Source organism: Eschrichtius robustus, chromosome 6, assembly GCF_028021215.1.
Source record: "Eschrichtius robustus isolate mEscRob2 chromosome 6, mEscRob2.pri, whole genome shotgun sequence".
NCBI lineage: Eukaryota > Metazoa > Chordata > Mammalia > Artiodactyla > Eschrichtiidae > Eschrichtius > Eschrichtius robustus.
The window spans coordinates 13,181,007-13,204,730 of NC_090829.1; the positions used below are offsets into that span (position 1 = coordinate 13,181,007).

General features: G+C 43.4%; 1 protein-coding gene across 5 annotated transcripts in view; it reads right to left on the bottom strand.

Annotated features, from left to right (window-relative positions):
- Window positions 1-7,791: 7,791 nt before the first annotated feature.
- CPNE4 (copine 4) overlaps window positions 7,792-23,724 on the bottom strand; it is a 578,612-nt gene continuing 562,679 nt past the window's right edge. For all 5 annotated transcript variants that reach the window (XM_068547309.1, XM_068547306.1, XM_068547307.1 and 2 more), the window contains 4 exons: window positions 21,095-21,146; window positions 18,364-18,497; window positions 12,589-12,825; window positions 7,792-8,165 (listed from right to left, as the gene is read on the bottom strand). In XM_068547309.1, the coding sequence (XP_068403410.1) occupies window positions 8,031-8,165; window positions 12,589-12,825; window positions 18,364-18,497; window positions 21,095-21,146 (558 nt within the window). In that variant the 3' untranslated portion in view covers window positions 7,792-8,030. The remainder of the gene's footprint in view (window positions 8,166-12,588; window positions 12,826-18,363; window positions 18,498-21,094; window positions 21,147-23,724) is intronic.

The following is a 23,724-nucleotide window of genomic DNA, read 5'->3' on the forward strand; positions in this document are numbered from 1 at the left end:
CTCTTCCCTCTTCCATCTCCCTCCCTCCCACCCTCCCTATCCCACCCCTCTAGGTGGTCACAAAGCACCGAGCTGATCTCCCTGTGCTATGCGGCTGCTTCCCACTAGCTATCTATTTTACGTTTGGTACTGTGTATAAGTCCATGCCACTCTCTCACTTTGTCACAGCTTACCCTTCCCCCTCCCCATATCCTCAAGTCCATTCTCTAGTAGGTCTGTGTCTTTATTCCCAAACATTTTCATCCCTCTATTCTGTTGGTGTTTTTAATGAAAGGCAGGAGAAGTTCTGGAAACATCTGGATTATGTAATTGTATCACATCAACCTTAAGATACTGGTCACATTCTCTTATAAGTTTGTTGTACTTCATCCTGTTGGTCTGGAAATCTTTGTGTTAAACAGTGACTTTTGGTGGAATGGAAGTTAATGCACCAGAATCTGATTTGTGTGTGGCAGCTACATTTCTCAGAAGACTGTGGGGAGGTCTGTCATTGACCAGAAGGGCACCTCCTCTTACTGGTTTAGCCCTGCATGCTCTGATATTGTATCTGTGCTGATTGTACAATGGGACCTGAGGACTCCGCTCTCTAAGAGAAACTCAGGTCCTAGTTGGAGGGACTTCTGACATAAGTATGCACAGATGAAAAGGGAACTGGTAAGAGGAATACAAATACTTGGCCATGTCTCGTTTCGGGGGGGCTTCTGAGAGCAGTTGTCACCTGAGCTGAGACCTCAAAGATAAGCAGAAACCAACAGAGTGAAGAGGTGGGTTGGGGGAAGCTTCAACAAATGCAGTGTGAAGAGGTTGTCAAATAGCAGTAGGGTGGTCGAGGGGGGCAGTGAAAGTGGGCAAGGATCAGATGAGAAAGTCAGGTATATGTTATGTTCAAGGTCACTTTAAAGTGATCTTTTATTATCCTGAAGTTTGTGGGGAGCCACTGGAGGATTTTAAGCAGGGCAGTGAGAGGCTTAGATTATAACCATCACTCTGGCGACAGTATGGAGAACAGATCTGAGGAAGACAATGTAGATTAGGAAAACCAGTTAGGAGGCTCTTTCATATCCCAGACAAGAGATGATGAAGACTTAAACTAAGTCAGGGCAATGGCTATAAAAAGAAGGATAAAAATGATGCTGATAATTATAATAGAAAGTGTTACAATGTGTTAAGTACTTGCCATATGCCAGGGGTCATGGGTGTTGTGCTGTGAAACTCAGATCTCCCCTTCAGGACTGAAGGACTTATTCACTCCAAACCACCCTTCTTCTTGAGGCAGCTTACATCACTGGCTGGTTGGTCTATGAGGGGGTATAAAGGCGTGGCCACCTTGCCCCAACTCGGGGTAACTTGGAAGGACTATGTTGCAACCCAACATCTCCTCTGCCCAGTAGTACCTCCTTCCCTTTCCTTCCACAGCTCATAATCCCAAGAATATTTCCTTAATAATGTTCTCTTAATAATCTACCTGCACAATAATCTCAGTCTCAGAGTTTGCTTCTTGGGAAACCCAACCTGCAACCCTAGACAGGGTTACACACATTATCTCACATCCTCAAGGAAACCTGTCAAAGTAGAAATTATTCTCCCCATTCCATAGATGGGAAAGTTGAGGATCAGGGATATCATACAACTCTGAAGTAGCAAAGATTGGATTTGGATCCAGGTTGTTCTGGCTGGAAAATACTAGGTATTTCCACTGAACTGTGCTCAGTAGGAGGGCAGAGTGTCTAGAGGTATTGAGAAAGTAGAATTTTTTCTGGACTGATTTGAAGGTCAGTAGTCTCATGTAGGGGGCAGGGAGGAGGAGGAGGATGAGAATGGTAGGCAGGCTTGCTGTTTCTTCTCACGTGTCCCCACCTCTTTCCCTGCAACACTCTTTTCCTTTCAATATTTAAGAGCATCTTCATGAGAAAGTCCTTAAATCTTGTGTGTCTTAATGTTAAGGCATGCATGGTATGTCTAACAGGATTCCAAAGTCCTAGAATCAGAGAGCAGCTCTGGGCTGGGAGCTCCTCTGGATGCAGAGACCATGTATCCTCTGCTTCCTTCACTCCTAACTCCCCCCTACATCCTCATCCCCACCCCCAAGCTTAGTGCAGGTGGGTATTTAGCAAGTGCTGGAAAGACTGAAGAAACAAGGTATTCAAACAGATTTAGAGGATGCTCTCCTGGGCAGCAATTTGGAATCAGCAGGTATTTTTACCATCACTCCTTGGCCTTGTCTGTATTCTCCTTCTGTCTCCATGGGCAACCTTTTTACACTTCTTGAACACTCCATGTTTCCTTTTAGAATCATCTGGCAATATCCTGCATTCCCTCTGGGGTAGGCAGAATGGCCACTCAAACATGTCCAAGCCCTAATCCCTGGAAGCTATAAACATGTTATATTCCATGACATCAGGGATGTTGCAGATGTCATTAAGGTTACACATCTTTGTATAGTAAGTCCTGGATCACCTGGGTGGTTCAATGTGGTCACATGAACCTTGAAGGCAGAGAACTTTCTGTTGCTGGAGTCAGAGAGATGCTGCAGAAGAAGGAAGGGAGAGTCAATATCTGAGAGGTGCTTGACCCACCAGTACTGGAGGGGTCATATGGAAAGCAGGGAAGGGAGGCTGGAGGCCTCTAGGAGTAAAGACCACTCCCCCCACCCCACCCCCCGACCTCCCAGCTGACAGCCAATGAGGAAACAGGACCTCAATCTGAAGGAGCTGGGAAGCAGATTCTTTCCCAGGGCATTCCGCAAGGAATGCAGTCCCGCTGACATCTTGATTTCAGCCTTATGAGACTAAGAGAACCCAGCTGAGTCTCCCTAGATTTCTGACTTCAGGGAACTGTGCAGTACTGAATGTGTGCTGTTTTAAGCCACGGAGCTTGTGGTAATTTATTACGGAGAAATAGCGAACCAACAGCCCTCTTGTCAGGAGGTCTAGAGCAAGCAGTTCTCAAAGTGTGGTTCCCGAAGGTCCCTGAGACCCTTTCAGGAAGCCTGTGAGGTGAAAACTTTTTTTTACAATGACACTAAGATGTTATTTGCCTTTTTCACGTTGTCGACATTTGCACCAATAGTGCAAAAGCATCAGTGGGGAAAACTGCTCGTGTCTTGGCTCACGTCAAGGTGGCATCACTTTACCAGTGGTCATTCTATTTTCACCAGCACAACCTTGCAGGAAAGAACATGCAGTTTCACTTAAGGATGGTCTTAAGGAGCAGAAAAATTATTAGTTTTATTAAATCTCGACCCTTGAGCCCATGTCTTTTTCATATGCTGGGTGATCAAATCAAAGCACCAGAAAGCCCCTCTACCTCGAAGAAAAGCACGTGGGCCTTTTTGCTTCATGGAACACCATTTTAACTCGACAAAAGGCTGATACAGAAATTGGAGTTATTCAGACATGGGTATTCAGGAGATATTTTCTTGTAAATGAATGAAGTGAGCCTGCCACTTCAATAAAAACAACTGACAGTACATGTTTCCAATGATAGCATTTGAGCTTTCTAGCAAAGAATAGAATTTTGGAAAACCTGAGTCTGCCACTGGAATTTGACAGATTCTCAATACTTAGACTGTCTGATGAGATCAGCTGTGATATTATACAGCAGAAGAATGTGATTTTATTTATGCTATAAACTGTGGAAGTATTTGGAACATGTGAATAACTGAGTGGGTCATCATTTTCTGAATGACCAATGCATGATGTTGCAGAATCATGCATGGATAAAGGAACCATGGAAAATGCTAGGAAGCATTTATTGATATGCTTCCATATTCAAAATTGCAACTAACCTTCAAGAAACTACCATTGGTTGAATTTTGTCGTGGTAAAAAGAAGAACTAGCACAATTATCTTAAAAATATTCCTCCCCTTACCAACTACATAGCCACGTAAGACTAGAGTTTCTTCATTGTACTTCAACCAAGACATTGCTTCACAACAGGTTGAATGCAGAAGCAGATGTAAGAATCCAGCTGGCTTTTGTTAAGCAAGACACAATGCAGCTTGTCTCACTGTTTTTTGGTTTTGAAAATACAGGTTTTTCTAAAAACATTCTTATGTTAATATATAATTTGATATAAATGAATTAATAAATATAGTTTCAGTTTCAATTTAAAATACAGCAAATATCAATAGATGTAAACCACATAAATAAAATCTCTTTGGGGTCCTCAGAAGTTATCTACCGAGGCCTGTTGGAGGGCAGGCCACACATGCATATAACTCAGTAGTTCCGAATTTGCACTCCAGAGCCAACGGGAACCCAGAGGTATTTTTCATTTGACGCAGACACTTTAACCCTTTTAGTATTTAAAACGATTGCTGAATTTTGAATGAGGTTTTTCTATTTACAAATTGGCAGGTTTTATGTGAAATATCACATTTTTCAACGGTCTTGAAAAACTGAACCGCCTGGCTGCACTGGGTCCATGGTCCTGCCTGGCCCCTGGAGCTGGGTGGAGCAGCCCTCCTCTGCACGCTTGCCTTCCAGTTTTCCTCCATCCTCACCACACCCCTTACTTTACATCCCTCCCTTTAAACCTGTTCCTCCTCAGTTGTTCACATGGTGTCTCGGCTCCTGGAAGCATCTGTGTTTGAAATGTCTCATCTACATGGTCTCCTTGGTAGCAAGAAGCTGGGAAGACCTGGGTGTGTCTCGAGACTCTTCCACTGCTCCCAGGGGGATGTTATACATCATGAGATGCCAAAAGCCCACGAAAAAAAGATGAGATCACCAGATGAGACAGAGATTTCTGAAATGGAGACAAAGGTCATATTTTAAGGCTCATTCTTTCAAATATCTTAATAATCTGCTGCTGAATATGTCAAGTAGATGGGTAAGGTGCCAGGAGGGTAGCTGAAATGGGGATTATAAAATGAGTTTGTGCTCAAGAGCTAGAGTATCTGGTTCAAATCCTGGCTATGCCTTTTGATAGCTGTATGACCTTGGGTTAGTCACCCAAACTCTGTGTATTTAAGTTCCTTATCTGCAAAATGAGACTCATAATACTATCTACCTTCTGGGGCTGTTGGGAGAATTAAATGAGGTAGCCTGTGACAAGCACTTAGAACAGTGGCTGGTACAATGACTGTTAGTTATTATTTTTATTATTCTTTTGAGCTGGGCTTGAGTGGCCATGAAAAGGGAAGTTGACTGCCTTAAGGTTCTGCCAGAAAACCTGGACTCTATCCTTAGCACCCTATCTCCCAGACCCCAGGCATCCTGACATGAATGTAGTGGATCCCAAGGGATATTTGAGAATGACATGGTGTCTCATTTTGATTGACAGCCACATCCACTCAATCTACACCTGTTAAATCTACAGTGGATTTGGCAGGAGACCTAAATAGACATTTCTACAAGGAAGACATGCAGATGGCCAACAGGCACATGAAAAAATGCACAACATCACTAATCATTAGAGAAATGCAAATCAAAACTACAATGAGGTATCACCTCACTCTGGTCAGAATGGCCATCATCAAAAAGTCTACAAACAATAAATGCTGGAGAGGGTGTGGAGAAAAGATGAACCCTCCTACACTGTTGGTGGGAATGGAAATTGATGCAGCCACTATGGAGAACAGTGTGGAGGTTCCTCAATAAACTAAAAATAGAGCTACCATATGATCCAGCAATCCCACTCCTGGGCATATGTCCAGAGAAAACCATTAAAACCATTAAAATATACATACACACCAATTTCATTGCAGCACTATTTATGATAGCCTAGTCATGGAAGCAACCTAAGTGTCCATTAACCGATGAATGGTTAAAGAAGATGTGGTACATATTTACACAATGGAATATTACTTAGCCATAGAAAGGAATGAAATAATGCCATTTGCAGCAACACGGATGGACCTAGGGATTATCATATTAAGTAAAGTAAGCCAGACAAAGAGAAATATCATGTGATATCACTTATATATGGAATCTAAAATATGATACAAATGAACTTATTTACAAAACACAAATAGACTCACAGACATAGAAAGCAAACTTCTGGTCACCAAAGGGGAAAGGGGGGCATGGAGGGATAAATTAGGAGGTTGGGATTAACAGATACACACTATTATATATAAAATATATAACCAACAAGTACCTACTGTACAGCACAGGGGACTATATTCAATTTCCTGTAATAAACCATAATGGAAAAAAACATGAAAAAGGATATGTGTGTATATATATATATATATATATATATATATATATATATATATATATATATAACTCAAACACTTTGCTGTACACCTAAAAGTAACACAACATTGTAAATCAACTATACTTCAATAAAAATTTTAAAAAATGAAAAAAAATCTACAGTGGATTTGATGTTGATCATGAGGCATATTAACAAGTCCATTCATTCGTTCTTTCATGCATTCACTCATTTGAGTAGTATTCCATTTATTCCTTAAGCATCTATCTATTGAATAGTTATCTATTCATTAAACATATTGCTTACTATGTTCCTGGCACATAGGCATTGAAGCTCATGTCCTTGTTTTGGGTTAGAAACAACCACCAGCTATTTCTGGTGAACAGGGTCTAAGTATTTTAATTCCTTGCCTGTTAAAAACCATGATCCACATGTTTCTATGGGACTGTGAAAGAGCTATTCCTAACCTGAGGCCAAGTCACTTACATGAACACTGTTCAGAAATTGCCTTGAAAAGAGAAACAAGACTATAAGTCTTAGAAAAAATTCCATAAGTACCCAATTTATTCATAAAATAATACAGTTTAAATATTTATGATTTTTTTCAGTCATACATTTTACCATCATTCCCAAATGTGCTTTTGGCCAACATGTATTTGCAAGGTTAAGATCTATAGTTATACCACTGGAAATCGTACAAGGCATTTAGTTTTCTTGTTAAATACTTCCCCCATCACGGAACAACAAACAGATCTATTTTGCCTTGTGATTTACTTTCCCATATCTCTGACCAAAAGTGGGCTCCACCTAGGGCCTTTTATGCTTGCAGAACACTTGTCCATTTCTCTTCAAGAAGACTATACAAGTGAAACATTCTTTTGGTTCAAGACTGGCTTGTTTATATCAAAACAAAACACCTCCACCCAAAACAATGATTCCAGGCATTTGTGTTGATGACTGAGTTCGCTCTCAGGAGCAATAAAAAGAGGCACAAAGAAGCCCTAGACTAAGCTTAAACATCAACCTGGCGGGCCACCTCTCTGGAAAGCCATACCACATGGCTATTTGCTGTGGACAAGTTTCCACTGTCATGGGTCTATTGAAGACTCTTTGAGGTCATTCCTAGGGAGTGACATAAACATGGGGCCTGAATTGGCATCATCTGGGACTCAGAGCTGTAGGATCTTGGGCCCATGCAGACCTATTGCATCACAGTCAAAATTTAAACAAGATCCTCTGGTGATTTGTATACATGGGGAAGTCTGGGAGGTGCTGGATTGGGTGTCCCAGACCCACTTCAGGAAGACCACCTCTAGGTGGATAAGCCCCTTTTTCAGTGGAGAGACCATTCTCAGCAGGGAGGAATTATGGACGACAACTGCAAAAACAGCATGGTTTTTGTTTTTTGTTTTTTATTTTAAACATGCAAAATACAGTCCATGCATCTGCCATTTTAAAAAGTCTCTCATCCTGTAGCAGATAAAACCAAATATGTTTTGGCTATCAACGTTCAAGAAATGTTTCAAAATGCTTTACAGTGTAAAGATAATAAGAAATTTAGCAAAATTTCAACAAACCTGTATAAAAAACAGATACAGATAACATTTTATATCAAGGCGACATGCTGTAATGTAAAGAGTAAGTTATAATTATCCGTGTTTCTTTGTAAAAAGTCTTTAACAATACAAGGGCTTAGCAGATCCAGGCCTCAGGGCTACACATGCAAAAAAAATTGTTAGTTAGTTAAAAATCACCAAAACATGCTATTTTTAAATGTGTACCTGTGTGTCTTTTTAAGTACAGGATAATAGAAGTATTAAGTATCAGCAGGAATAGTATTTGAGGACTCTGTAAAAGTGTGTAGACTTCATGGAGCCAGTGTCCGGGAAGAGTCATACATTTCTGATGAACATTTTGGCTTAATCCCTTTGCCATTGTAATAGTCCACGACTTGGTTTGGGACTTCAGCCAACACGCTCTTTGCCAGGGCAGCTGGAGATGCCTGCAGGGAAGAAGAAATCACAGTGACTTTGGCACCGGGCCAAGGGAATCTGACCCAAATCAGCCTAAAAGACTTGAGTCCTGCTCTAAGCAGCTGGTCCCATTCATTCATTCATTCATTCATTCACCATTCATTCTGTACTTGTCAGCATCTACTCCAAGCAAGAGTTGTCAGATTGTTGGAAAATGAACCTTTAATTTCATACTTATATTTTTTCATGTCTGTCTCAAAATATAAAACTATTCACATCTGAGGATGGGAGAACACTGGATGGCAGAAAGAATTGCCTTGCAGTTTTGTGTCTGATTTACATTCAAATCCAGACACCTATTTATGTTCCAGGAACGATGCGAGGGTTTATAGGGTCTATGATTCTTGCCATTAGGAAGTTACAGTCATGTGAGGTGAACCTGGTGGGGCAGAAATTAACCCTCCTATGAGGCAGAACATGATACATCCCACAGACCAGCAGATCACATCAATGGGAGCTTGTTAGAAATGTAAAATCTTAGACCCATCCCAGAGCTAATGAATCAGAATCTGCGTTTTAACTTGATGCCTAGGTGATTCCTGTGCATATTGAAATTTGAGAAGCACTGCTCTAGGGAGTCACAGACACTGTGTGACCAGAGCACAAAAAAACAAGACTAAGGCATCTTGGAGGAAATCACAGCAGGCTTCCAAGAAGAGATGGCATTTACATTGGGTATATTTTAAAACAGGGAGAAGGAGAGGACTGGCATTTGATCATTCTAGGGACAGTGAGTCATCTGATGGGGCTCTAAAGGAAGTGCATGCGTGCGTGTGTGTGTGTGTGTGTGTGTGTGTGTGTGTGTGTGTGTGTGTTGGGGATGCAGGATTGGTGGGGCATTCAGTTGGAAAATGAGCTTCTGGCCCGGTGATGGAGAGTCTTGAATACTGTGCTAATTTATGTAGCTTTTCTTATATCAGCATTATGGACTCACTGCAGGCCTTGGGGCAGAGGAAGGTAGAGGTTGATATTCTGCATGGACTCTGGACTCATACAGAGCTGGGGCCGGACCTCTGACCCTAGCACTCACTACTAACTCCCCAGCCACTGGGCAAGTAAGATTGCCTGAACCTCATTGTTAGCAATTACTGAAGAGGCTGAAAATTTGAAGCAGAGAGAAATGTTTGAAGTCCCTCTGGAAAAGTCCTGAAGGAAAGGGGTCTGGCCTAAATGCCAGATGACCAGGTTTCTAGCTCTTTCCTTCCTATGTGGCTTGTGACTCAGCCATTCAACTTTGCTATGCCCCGATATTCTGAGACAAGAAAGGAAAGAACAGGAATTCATTCTATCTCAGAGTATTTAGGAGGCTCAAAATGTAAAAGACACATACCTTAAAAACAATCTGAAAACACTGTGAGGAGTGTTTCTAAAGCGACTGCTCACATTTTGAAGATGCCATAGTATGTTGGACATTGGTATCCATGAATGCTCTTTTATTTTATAAATAACTGCTCAGGGTCGTGTGTTAGATCATGGCCCACTTTTACACTGGGGAAGACACAATAGTCATTTCCTCCCTTTTCTCTCTGATCATTGCTCACACAAAGTTTAGAAAGATAAAGACTTTACTTCCCAGTCTCCCTGGCATCTAGGGACGGCCATGTGACCCAATTTCATTGTTTGAGACCCAAGTGGGAGTTTCCTGGGGGGTGTTTCTTGGAGCTCTTTAACAGACATCACTGGCTCTGTTTCTCTTTCTGCTTCCTTTTTTCCTTGAACTAGAATATGATTCCTAGAGCTATGGCAACCATTTTATCATTGTGAGGGAATAACAAAAAGAATCTCTAAGTGCTGGTCCTGACACTATTGAATCATTGAAAAAACTAATGTCAGCAGCCACCAGCCCCTAATATCTAGCTACACGAGAAAAGTATATTTGTACTTATATAATCCAGGGTTTCTCAATTTTGGCACTATTGTTATTTTGATATATTGGATATATTTTATAATTCTTTGTGTGGGGACTGTACTCTGCATCGTAGGATGCTTACCAGCATCCCTGGCCTTTACCCACTGGATGCAAGTAGCCATCAAAAAAGTCTCCAGACATTGCCAAATGTCCCCTGGGGAGAAAAATCATCCTTGGTTAAGAACCACTCATGTAATCCACTGTGAGATGGATTTGCTGTTATTTGAAGACAAAAATATTCCTGAACAGTATGTCAAGCAGAACTTGCTCGGATGATAAAAGTATTCTGTATTTACACTGTCCAACGTGGTAGCCACCAGACACGTGCTGTCACTGAGCCCTTGCAATGTGGTTAGTGTGACTAAAAACTGATTTTTAAATTTAATTTTAATGAATTTAAATTTAAATAACAACATGTGGCTCTTTGCTACTGTGTTGGACAGCACAGTTCCCAATGATTCTCCTGCCCGTTGCATATCTGTGCTGGTGGTTCTGGGGAGCAAGGAGGGCCTGGAGGTCCATTAACTTGGGATAAAGCAAGAAAATATGAAAGTAGCTGGCAAGAACAGTAATAAAAGCCACATTTATTAACCACCTACATGCACCAGGCGCTGTGCTGTGTGTTATATAAGCCCCACTTCTAATCTTCCAATGTGTGTGTTATTTGCCCTGTTTTACAGATGAAAGTCTGTGACACAGAGAGGTTAAGTAACTTGCCCCAAGCCACACAGCTCAGAGCCTCTGCCCTGTCCGAAGCTCTGAGTTACCATGCAGAGCAGAAAGAGAGAGGCGATTCATGGGTTCCTGGCTGTATGAAATGATATCAGTGCCTCACCTTGCGTTTTATTTATGGTTTATTGAATTCAGAATAGATTAGTTTGGATAATGAAACGGTTCTCAGAATCTAATTTGAAATTCAGGAAGCTAAGGCGGGTGCTAAACTCCTGGTACTCTGCTCTAGTGGACCACAGGGAGCTGGGACCCTGGAGCAGAGGGACAGTGAGCGCGCCCCCTTCCTCGCGCTGATCAGGCACTTCCTTGTTGCGGGTGCCCCTCACCTCCCTGCCCAACCCCCAGGGTCTGTTCTCCTCATGTTCCAGCTCCAGCCGCTTCTCTGAAGTTTTGTAGCAACAGGGTGGCCCACCTCAATCGCCCATAGATCTCTTAGTGTGAGAGTTTTCTGCGGACACCTGTGTTCCAACTGGGCAGTTCTCCAGTAAATTCCTGGAGGCTGGGGCCCATGGCTCCTCATCTCACCGTGGTGCCAGTGCTAGCACACAGCAGGCACTCTGTGAGTGTGTGAGGGAGAGCAGGGGCTGGGTGGAGGCTGCAACAGTGCATGGCCCCGTGGCGTGTGTGTGTGTGTGTGTCTGTAGGGGGCGGGGAGAGGGTGGTTTGGAGAAGCTCTTGGACCCCTCTTCACTCAGGCAACGCTGTGGGTGGTGGTCAGTCCTGTGGTACTTCTGTCCAGCCGACAAGACAGGGCGGGACATCACAGTCCGGAAGAACACCCTCCTTCCACCTCAGGCACCATGCGAGCAAGTGGTTTCACTGATGAACACAACTGTGGGAGATTCAGCTCCAGCGCACCCTAACTTGAAGAGGATGCCCCACCTTGCTGTCCTGTGCAGACAACTTGGGAGCTTGGAAACCTCCCCTTGGGCAAGTTGAAGATGGGCTACGGTAGCAGAGTTGCCCGCTGTGAGTCACCCAGGCTCACTGCCCACACACTTGTGGGAGCTTTCACTGGGGCACGGAACGGAACAACACAGGGGGCTGTCTGTGACACAGCGGGGGAGGCTCTGCAGGGCTCTTCAGGGCCACCGCCATCCGAGAGGGAAACATTGTATGAATCAGAAAAGTTTTTTTTTATTTTTTTAAACCCTGTCGGTCATGAACCAGTTTTGATTCTGCCTTAGCAAACTTATTCCAGCATTTTCCCCTATTGACCACAAACAACTGTTTAATATCATCCTTTAAACTAACTTTGTTATCTTGCTGGTTCCCTCATTAATGAATTAAATAAATCTTTGATGCTGCTTACTATATATTTATACAGGATTTAAGTTTCTATCATTTTGAAAACATACTTTGCCAAGGCAAACACAGACCTCTGCCAGGGCACGTGGCTTGACAAGGAGAACCAAGGCTGAATTTCATCTCCTCTTTGCTACTTCAGCCAGGCAACCTTGAGCAGGGAACAACCTGCCCAACTGTATATGGCAGTCCTGGGTAAAATGGAGACCCTAAATTCTGTGGATGAGGCCAAGCTCCAATGAAATGTTGGCTACATAGTTAGCATGACTCCTCATCAATGACTCAGGTTATAATTCTTTCTCCAGCAAGCCAAGCTCTACATGTCCTGGGTGGGAGTCAGCCTGGCCCAGGCAGGGACAGCTGGCATTGCTTTACTACGAACACTGGTGGAAAAATGGGGAGGGGGGCTTCTGCTCTCCCAGGGGAAGCCCCCGAGATATGCGTACGTGTTTGAAGTTCCTGAAGGGCACGAACTGGACGATGTCGCGAAGGACGGGCTCTCCCTTGGGCGACCTCAGAATCCCATCGTCGCCGTCCAGCATCTGCATGTCACTGAAGTCTGCGTTGCCCACTCCCACGATGATGACCGACATGGGGAGGTGGGAGGCATGGACGATGGCCTCCCTCGTGTCGGCCATGTCTGTGATGACCCCGTCAGTCAGGATCAGCAGGATGAAGTATTGCTGCCATCAGTGGGACACCAGGAGATGATGGGGATGGAGAGGTGGGAGAGACAAGGACAAAGCCAGTTACACACTCCAGCGGCTCCAGTGCATACTGACCACAGCAAGTGACAACTGACTTTTCTTGAGTGCCCATGTTGACAACCTTAAACACTGAAGACTTAGGATGAATGGAGCTTAAAGGCAGGCACAGTAATTGCAGGTTAATTCTAATAATCACCTTAGTGATGGTTACAAAGCACAGGGTGTAGACAGAGTAGCAGAAGAGTCAGGGGGCTGGCTTCAAAGCCTCTTGCTCTGAGATGCTGGGAATTTTCCCTTAACTCCTCTGGGTCTCAGCCTCTTCAACTCTCAAATGACGGGTGGGACTAGATCATTCATACAGTCCTCTTCAGCTTGGAGATTTGCAAGAGTCTAAAGTCAAGCTGCCTAATATTTACAATAGCCACCAGCTCCATGTAACTATTGTGCCCTTGAAATGTGGCGAAAGCAATGGAGAAACAGAATTTTTAATTTTATTTCATTTGAATGAATTTAAATTTAACTTTAAAAAGTGGATACCCGATTGAGTTATTGGAAATCTTTTAAGTACGTTTGGAACAACTATAAATATGTGAATCCACTTTCTCAGTTATCAATTTATAAAATCTATATAAAGATCAAGTATTTTCTACGGTAATTTAGCATCCAAATTGAGATGATGTGAGTATAAAATACACACTGGATTTTGAAGACTTAGTACAAAAAAAAGAGTGTATAATATTTTATTAATAATTTTTTATATGGAATACCTCTTAAGATGATAATGTTTTAGTTATACTGGGTTAAATAAAATACATTGTTAAAATTAATTTCCCTGCTTCTATTCACTTTTTTAAATGTGGCTACTGGAGAATTTAAAATCGCTGCACGCCTCCCACTGTATTTCTAGTGGATGGCGCTGCACTAAAGCCCTGCTAGAAGAGGCAAGGGTCACAGTCTCTGCCTCTGAAGGCTGTGTGCCATGGGCTAGTGTGTGGCCTGCAGGTGGCTGCCCTTCTCCAAGGATGTGGGCAGAAGACTCTTCCTGCTCTAAGTCCTGGTTGGACAGGCTGGTGGGTGACTCATCTGAGACGGAGATTGGAGAGAAGGCTCCATGCTCATCAGCACAGGAAGGGCTTGGGAAGGGCTATGGGGTCTGGAGAGGGAAGGCCCAGTGGAGGACATCACTGTCCTTAGTCGTTAGAGGCATCATGACAGCCTCTCAGGTGAGAGGGGAGGGAAGGAGGTCACTGAGATGTTGCTCATGCCAAACCCAAAATAATTTCTAATGTAATCTTTGCAGTATGTTCAACATCTACAGGGAGTAAATGTGGGATGATGAAACCATTCCAAGTTGTCACATTTCAAAGGAGAAAGGCTAGGTAGAATAATCACATGTTGAAAACATCTGGTTTTGAGAATCACACTTAGAAAGCTGCATATAGGCTGGCAGTGCTAAAGAGTTCCCATTTTTCTCTGCGAGTCTGAAAAAAATGTTTTTAAACAAAACAACTCAGTCAAAACTACAATTGGAGAGAAGAGAAATTCACACTATGATGAAGATAGTCACATGTCCTAAATGCTTTCCATACAGTTTAATATAAAGACTAATTCTGGGGCTTCCCTGGTGGTGCAGTGGTTAAGAATTTGCCTGCCAATGCAGGGGACACAGGTTCGAGCCCTGGCCGGGGAAGATCCCACATGCCGCAGAGAAACTAAGCCCGTGCACCACAACTACTGAGCCTGAGCTCTAGAGTCTGCAAGCCACAACTACGGAGCCCACATGCCACAACTACTGAAACCTATGTGCCTAGAGCCTGTGCTCTGCAACAAGAGAAGCCACGACAATGAGAAGACTGTGGACCTCAACGAAGAGTAGCCCCCGCTCACCGCAACTAGAGAAAGCCCGCACACAGCAAAGAAGACCCAATGCAGCCAAAAATAAATAAATAAATAAATAAATAAATAAATAAATAAATATAAAGACTAATTCTGTTCCATGTCCACTAACTACCCACCCCTAGTTCTAGTTGATCAATTTTCAAATTCATTCGAGTTTTCAATTTTCATCCATACCTATGCTTTTTAAGTCTTATACATTCACAGAGAAGGTGGCCTGGGAGTTTGGAGGAAGGTTTCAGTCGGGTGAAGTGATGGAGGAGCTAGGGAGTTGCAAGGAGAAGGCACAGAAGGAGGCAGCTTGGTGGCCTGGGGATGGAGGGAAGCAGTGTAGGAAACACCAGAACCAGAAATGACTCCTCCCAGGGTGTGCCTTGGAGGCCATGGCAGGTGCCACACCTGGATGGAGACTCATCCTGATTCCTGAGCAGGTGGGCTCGTGAGGGAATCGCACTTCTGTGCCCTCATCGTCCACTCCCCACCCTCCCGTAACTCCTGTCTGATCCGGTCTTCATGGTCCAGGGCACGGATCTCCCCTACCTGCCCCCTACAATACCCCCCAGGAGCAAACAACCTGACAGTCACACGACCACATCAAGAAAGTTTAGAGTTGTTGTGGTCTAGAGCGGGCGTTGGCAAAATATTTTCTGTAAAGGGGCTATAATAAATACTTTAGGCTCTGTGGGCCATAATGATGTCTGTGGCAATGACATAACTCTGCCTGTTAGAATGAAAACAGCCATAGACAGTGCTTGATAGGAATGTGCATGGCTGTGTTCCGATAAAACTTTATTGATGGACACAAGTTTGAATGTCATATAACTTTTGTGTGCCATGAAATATTATTCTCCTTTTGATGTTTTTCAACCATTTAAAAACGTAAAAGCCATTCTTAGCTAGCAAGCCACTGAAAAACAGGTTTGCAGAATGTGGCTGTCTTTTCATTTAGAGCAGGGGTTCTTAACCTAGGCTTGCGGACTGTTGAGTTGAAAGGATTCAGGCAGTCTGTGCAGCTGGGGTAAATTAAAGTTTTATTTTCACTAACCTCTAACTAAAGCTTATCATTTTTTTCAATTCTAAATATAATCAACAAATAAAATTAGTTTTAACTGTACTTGTGACTGAGTCACTAATAGAAATCACAGAATACGTTCCTGTTATCTTACAGTGTCTGCGAATATCTCAACGTGTCATTTACATTCAACACTACTTAGAAATTACAGTATTAGGCCAGCCACAAATTCTCATAATTTAATTTTATTACTATATTTATGATGCTTCTATGTCACATTTAAAGATATTTGTTAACTGCATTTCAATATAATTGGTTTATTTTATAACATATTTTATTTTGTGCATTTAAAGGCCTTTCTGAGGAGGGGTCCATGGGCTTCACCAGCTGCTAATGGTGTCCATGGAACAAAAATGGTTAAGAAGCTCTGGTCTGAAGAGACTGTCAAGATTCTAGAACCTGATCCTTCCAGGTTTAATCTAGCTAAAGGTAATAGGCTGCAGACTGTTGGATCAAAACCCTGATGGAAATTTCCAATAAAGGTCGCAGTAACAGTTGCTTCCAAAGTCAGGCTAGGAAAGTGCTCACGGGTGAAATATTATAGTCTTTGAATGTACTTGAGGTCCTGCTTACATAAGGAGAGGACTTTTTTTCTTTCTAGAAGAGTTCCACAAAACTGAGGAGAAAATCCTACAGCCACAGACTTCCTGGCAGCACTTGCCTACAAGGTTCAAGGTTAGGACCCTTAGCAGTCAGTGATAACAAGGGGCCCTGGACCATACACTGTTCAAAAGGTAATGGAAACCTCTGGGGGAAAGCATCAGTGTTCCTGGCCTATAGGAGTGAGTTATTTGGGGAGATGTGGATTAGATGCTTTCAGTACTGTTTCCTGACCTGTCCTTTCAGAGCAGACCCATCGGTCCCTGAAGGAGTGAGTAATAGCCAGAGACTCATGCTGGTTTGTGTTAGTCCAAAACTCAGACCTATGTCAGATTCTCTTTACTCCTGTGAGTCCTGGTACCCCAGGGAGGCTGAGATGATTCAAACTGGGCTCCAGGGAGCCCTAAGGTTGCCTTGGATGCTCTTGGGGATAAAGGAGAATAGACAAGTTTGGACCGCATCCCTCAGACCAGATTTAGCAAAAATAGTCTGTTTTCTTAAAATCTATTTTATGTGTTTGGTTTCTGAGCAAGGTATTATTTGAAATATTTGAATTTGAAGTCCTGGTGATTAAAAAAAAAGGTTAAAAATAAAATGAAATACTGATCCTGTCCAACCTTATGCCTAAATCTTGCATCTGAGAGGATTCAGATTTGCTTCAAGGCCTCTGTGGGTTTGGCAAGATGGAGATGCTACTGACTTTGACAAATGTGGTCTTCACAGGGGTGTCGGGGAGCAAAGTTTGGGTGGTATAGGTGGAAGGGCCAATGGGAGGAGAGATGAAGGCAGTGAATATGGGCAGTTCTTTCAATGAATTTTGCTGTAAAAGAGAGTAAAATAAGGGACAGTACCTAAAGGGTAAAGTGGTGTTGAGAGAGAGTTTTGAACCTAAACAAGAGATATTGTAACATGCTTTATTTGCTAATAGGAATGAGTCTTCAGTAGAAAGGGAAAAATAGGTGATAGGAGAGAAAGGGAATATAAGTATGAGGTCAGTGTCCCTAATAGTTGGGAGGTGTGTGCTGCAGTGCGTAGAGCAGAGGTAGCCATGAGACGGGAGTGTGGTCCAGCGCGTAGAGCAGAGGTAGCCATGAGACGGGAGTGTGGTCCAGCCCATCCTAACACGAGGGAAGCTGAGAACACAGGCACAGGGCAAGGGGGTCAGATGAGCTCACGTAAGAAGGTGAGGGAGCAGCATATCATGTTCTTCATGCAAATTCAGTGTCTTGGAACCCAGGATAAAATCACAGAGAAAAATCTCAGACATTAGCAATATTCTGCTAAATCTGAGAAAAAGTCATAAAGCTAAAAAAGGACATAGGACATAATGACAGTATTGAAAAATGATGCATAGAAAAGCTATTACGGCACTATATTTAAGTCTAATATATTAGGGGGAAAAAACAAACTCTATTTGGCCTTGTAACCTTGGTTTGCATTTTTCTTAAGAAAACCACAAATAGGACCTGAAATAAACCTTCACTGTGATGTTGTGTGTTACTTCACTTGACTACCAGGCAGAAGAATAACCCATTGTTTTACTTCACTTCCATCTGTAGTCTGGGTACAGTGGAAAGCAAGCTTAGTTTTGGACAGTTGTTTTTTTTCCTTCCCAGGAACTGAAGGTGAGTATGAGTATTATGAGGATGACCTACACTCCAGTGAATATAGTGGCTTCCCCTGTTGAAGGCCTCCTGTGTTCAGGTAACATTGCAGACATTTGAGTTGTGTCATCTTTAAACCTTATGTTAATCCAGCAGAGATAGGCATGATTATCCCCATTTTTCAGGTGAGGAGACTGAGGACAGGGGGAAGGTTAAGTCACTTCTTCAAACTCACACAGGTAGAAATGCAAATTTATTGTCAGATTGGGATGGGTGCTATGGCCAGTATCCAGGTGAGGATGGGTAAATGTCCATTAGCAGGCAGACCACCCCTCTCCTTACCGATGCCTCCTTGGTGTTGGTCTCCTCTGATGCTGACTTGGCGACCTTCTGGATGATGGGAGCGATGTTGGTGGGGCCATAGAGCTGGAGTTTGGGAAGGCAGCTCTGGTAGGCTTCCACAACTCCTTGAATCCCTGAGGTGGAATTGGCAAAGATCAATAGCTAAATAGTCTCCCTAAATATATTTATAATCAAACACACACACACACACACACACACACACAAATGAAGCATTAACTTCCCCCAAATAGTCCTTATCAATAGCACATTTATGTTCTTAAGATAAAAAAGAAAATACCACATCTGAGCTGGTATTTCTGCCTCCACTCCCACTAAAATCATTTTCTTTATTCATTTTACTTATTATTATTTATTTATTTTTTTTTTTTTTGAAATTGACTTGGGAAGAATTTATTAATGAATGATTGTGTTTGCTACAGAATACAAACAAGCTTTTTATGACAAAGAGAATATTCTAAACCCATTAAAAAAATGTCAGTTACAAACCGATGTGTTCCCAAATCTTTTTCTACACTTTCAAAAATAAGGGATTCATACTGGGAATATTTTGCAACCCTACAACTTAAAACTCAGAGAGAAATCATTTTGATCTGAAATCATTCTCTTTAAAGGTTCAAGTCAAAAGCGATCATTTCCACCATTGTCTCCCTTCTGTCTCACCTGACAAAATAGATTTCATTAGATCCTCCTATTGTAATGAAGCCAACATTGTACCCATTTTACAGGTAAGAAACTGAGGCTCAGAGAGGTTTGCTGCAGACTCAGGATTCACACCCAGGTGTGTCTGGCTCTAAGGGCCATGCTCACAGCTTTAACATCCCTCTCATTTTCCCACCGTCCTGTTGACTCTAGTATAACCACCCTGGGCCACCTATGTGAGTGATGTGTACCCACAACCGTCTCTCCAGATGTTAAGGTCCTTGTGGGTAAGAATTGTGACTTTCTTTCTCATGAGCTCGAGGCAGGTCGGGCACATGGTAGCTGCTCCCCAAATGTGTGATGAATGAGCAAAATGACGGTCACAGTCGTCTGCCGGGGACTGTAGTACAGGTGAGTGACGTCCATCACCACGGGCACCCCTCATTTAAGGGGGGCTTCCATCCAAGAGATCATGACGGGTGGGCTCTGCTGGAAGAGGCAGCCCTGCTAGTGTAGCTCCTCCCAGCATAAGTCTTGGCTGCACACTGAATGTTCTAACTGTGATCCCACAGAGACAGTCCCATTACCAATGATTTTTGTTCAAAGGGTCCTCTCCGTGTCTGTGCCTGTGTTACCTCTCTCTTCCCCTGTTTCCTCTCATCCTCCTACACCCCTTTCTACCCTGAAACAGCACACTGGTCTTGTTTGAAGCCAGAGAGACCCACAAAGCCCCTGCTGTGATTGTTTTCCCTCCACATCCTGCCAACCAGATTTTGGGCATCTTGGATGGGCAAGGTGTATTCTGTTCTGCCTTTATACACATGCATGTAACAAAATGTGTATGAAAATGACTGAAAATGCTGCATTCTCTTTGTCCTGCCCCATAGTCTGCCATTCTAAAGACAGGTGCCAAATCATTACATAGCCTGGTTTTGAAGTTAAGTGATGCTGAACAGAATCTCTTTTTCTGTTTTGGTTTTTGAGGTTTTGCCTAAGATAAGCAAGTCTGAGTTCTCTTCCAAAAATACCAGGCAGGTGAATTCTAAGATGTGAAACGGGTTAACACTGGATATGTCCTTCACTCTGCTTTGATGGAAAACCACTCTTACAGTTGAAGAGCGGGAATGGTTTGAGATGAGGGAAGCCTAAACTGTAATAAACTTGGCATGAGGGATGGTGAGAGGGAATAAGGGCAGAATGGAGATCTGGTCTCAGAGGTTGTCACGTGCGGACCCGGGTATATTGATGTCATGTTCTTGGACAGTTAGTGCCAAATTTGTGAAAGAAACTGTGGGATGTTCTACATCCCCCACAGGATCTGAATTAACCCTGTTCAGCCCCTTCCTCCTCTACAGGAAGGAGGAGAGACACAGACATTTCCACCAGCCCACTGCAAAAATGTCTTACCATTTTCATAGCAACAGGTGTACTTGGCTCTATTTATTATTTAGAAATCAGGAAAAATGATTCTAGGATACAATTTATCATCATAGTCATCATCATTATTTTGTGGAATGTCTTGGGGAATTTCTAGCTGGAAATAACGTAATACAGACCAAAGCCTTTGAGAAGGCTCTTTCTGGCACAAAACCATGAAGTGACTTGCTTGAAGTTTCTGAGGGCGTATCCTTTGCCAACATGCTGAAAGTGTCACATGATCTCCACGCTTCCCCTTTTCCTTATTACTTCACCGAGAGGAAGTTGTGCAAAATAAATACTTGATGACAACTTGGAAAGCAGAAAGAGGGGTACCTCATCACTGCCCATCAGGTGACCCTTCCCTCAAATTTTTTTTGGTTTTTTTTTGTTTTTTTGGCCAGAAGAATCCAGAATTGGAATCAATATTCTCGCTCTAAGCTCAAGACCTCTTCTGCATTCTGTCTTTTCCAGCTCTTACGTCTCTGCTCTGTTGTGGCCTTCAGAGTAGCGTGTTTATTTGGGTCCAGCGAGCCTACTTCTCTGCTGTGGACAATCATCACTGACATACTGCATCAGGAGTGAGAAACTAAAATGGGAAAAGTATGAAGGGAAGGGCTGTGAAACACTGACTTCCTTTCACGTTGTGATTTACCTGCACATTCTGGGTTGTCTTCATTAAAGTTGATTGCGAAGTCGTGAGATACCTGGACACCAATTAAAATTTACAAAAGGAAGAAAGGAGAATGACAACATTAATCCAGTAAGGAGGCACTGGGGCTTAGAGTTTGCCAACAGATGCTCATTACATTCATTATGTGTCAAGCAGCGGGAACCATTTTAAGCCTTTACACAATCACTCTGAGATGGAGGGTGGATTCTAAGCTCCCTGTGGAGTTGAGGTGACAGGGAGATTTTCTAGAATCAGATAAATGCTGGCAGGAGGGGGAGAATAAGGCATATGAAAAAAAATCCAAGAAAATATTTCATAAAAATGTAACTCCAAATAGCTTCCGGATAGAAGTGGCCACAGACCAGAGGCTTAGATTTGGTTGAGTTCTATTTGGACCCAGTGATTAAAAAATGATAACTCAATAACCTAAGCTGTCTGCTTGACATGGCCATGGTTACAAAGGCTCCAGCAAAGCTGTTGACATTTAAGACTCATTCTAACATAATATACAGAGCTGCCAGGCAGGAGGATTTTCACATACATACAGGTAAAAATAGACTCTTGCTTTTGGAAAAGTAATACTTCCAACACAAATTCCTCTACCTGGCAGGACATATGTACAAGGTCAAATAATATGTGGTTTACTTTTTTTCTTTCTAAAACCTGATAAAATAAGAGGGGTGTCCTGGCATCTAGACATTTTTATTGGGTCACTTGGAATTTTACTGAGACTTCCATTTCAAAGGCTATTTCCCACAGGACTCTCTGGGGCCTAGAAAATAGGTCATTGTGCTAAAAGACCCCTCTTTTCTCAGTGGGGGTCAGAGCTTATGCTGTTGGTGCCTCGCTCACATTCCCTTGCCCTTGGCTTTTCCAGGCAACTCAGCCGAATGCCAACCATCCTGCCTGCTTTATTTACCTTAAGTTTGTCTTGGGCTTCCAGAGCCTGCTTTGCCTTCCCAAGTGACAGGCTGAAAACGGTGGGGAATTAATGTCCCCTGGGAGTAATGTGCCTGTAGAGTAGCTCTTCATCATGGGCTGATGGGAGGTGGTGTGTCAATACCCCAGCTCTCTTATCGCTTGGGGTCTGTGTGTGCTTTGCATTGTCTCCTGGGATTCAGCTCTGGCTGTCCATGCTGGTAATGGCTTGTTAGTAAACCCTATGTTGACTTCTCCCCATTTCCCCACTCTCTACTGAGGTTTCCTCCAACTCTCAAATAAACTGCTTGCCTCCAAATCCCTGTTGCAAGGTTCCAGGAGAGCACAAACTAAGGCGGAGGTGCTTGTGGCTCAGTTTCAATGCAAACTGAGATTTTATCCTCAAGAAGCAAGTCATGGTAACTTTGTAAACACTCTGGGGGTCACCTGAGTTGCTGAGACCATCAAGGCCTGTCTGGGGCAGAGGGGAGATGAGGCATGGAAAAGGTATCTGAATGGCTTTGGGGGAGCAGACTGAGAATACATAAGGGGTGCCTGTTAGGGCAGCAGGAATAAGTTAGCTGCCAGTCAGAGTGGAGCCAGGGGATCAGGACTTTAGCAAACAGCAAGAAGAAGAAGAAGTTGCTTCAGGAGGGCGACTAGACAGATGTCAGGGATGAGGACAGGAAGGCCTTGGGGGCCAGGTATGCTGTACACCTTTGTCCTCAGCCCCGCTGGGCCAAGCTGGGACTGGAAGGCTGTCTGGGGGGATGTGAGGAGGACACTCAAGCATCTCAGGGCAGCTGGACTGGTGGTTGTCCAGGTGCATTCCAGGCTCAAGGCTCAGCACCTCTGTGAGGAAGGTGGGCACCCACCCGCCCACATTCTGGAACTGATACCCCATCTGAAGGGGACTGCATCTCCTGAGCTCTGGCTAATACTTTTAGGTGTAATCTTTTAAATTTTAGTGTTATCAGGCCTTTCAGTTTTTCCAGAGAAGCCAGAAATCTGACATTTTATATGAAATTGTCTAATTCTTAAAAAAAACTGTGTGTCAAATAGAATATGGCCTGACTAATGTCTACAGGCCACCAGTTGACAGCTCTTGTTCTATATTCTTCCCCCACCATGTACTCATTTCCAACAAATGCTTCTAGAATTCTGTAGCATGGTCAGCAGGAAGGCCAGTGTGGGCTACAAAGCAAACAAGGAGGAGGACAGGTCAGGGAGACAGGCTACTCCATCATCTCTCACTCCAGCAGGAAAAGGGAGGTGGACTCCCTCTTTCACTGAAGGCCCTTGGTCTGACAGCTCTGGGGTGGAAGCAAAAGTTGGCATCTGCCTCCTGCTGTGCAGCTCAGACAAGGTCAGTAAAAGAGAAATTGATGACTGGGCAGTATTGCTTGCACTTAGCTGGGACCTCAGAGGCTTCCTGAGGCTGCAGCAGGAGCCCTGCTCCTCTCCAAGGTTCTCCCACCTGGGAGGGTGAGTCCCCTGTGGAGAGTGTCCCACAGGGTCATCTGGTATACCATGGGAGAGTGCCTCAGCCCCACTGCAGCACAAATCTCTCCACGTACAGTCTCTGCCTTCTTTGTGAGAAATTGGCATCGAGACCAAATAGGATTCCAGTGTCTTTACATGATCCTTTCAGCTCCAGATTCTCTGAGCCCGAGCAGCGCTTTCTTCAGGATATT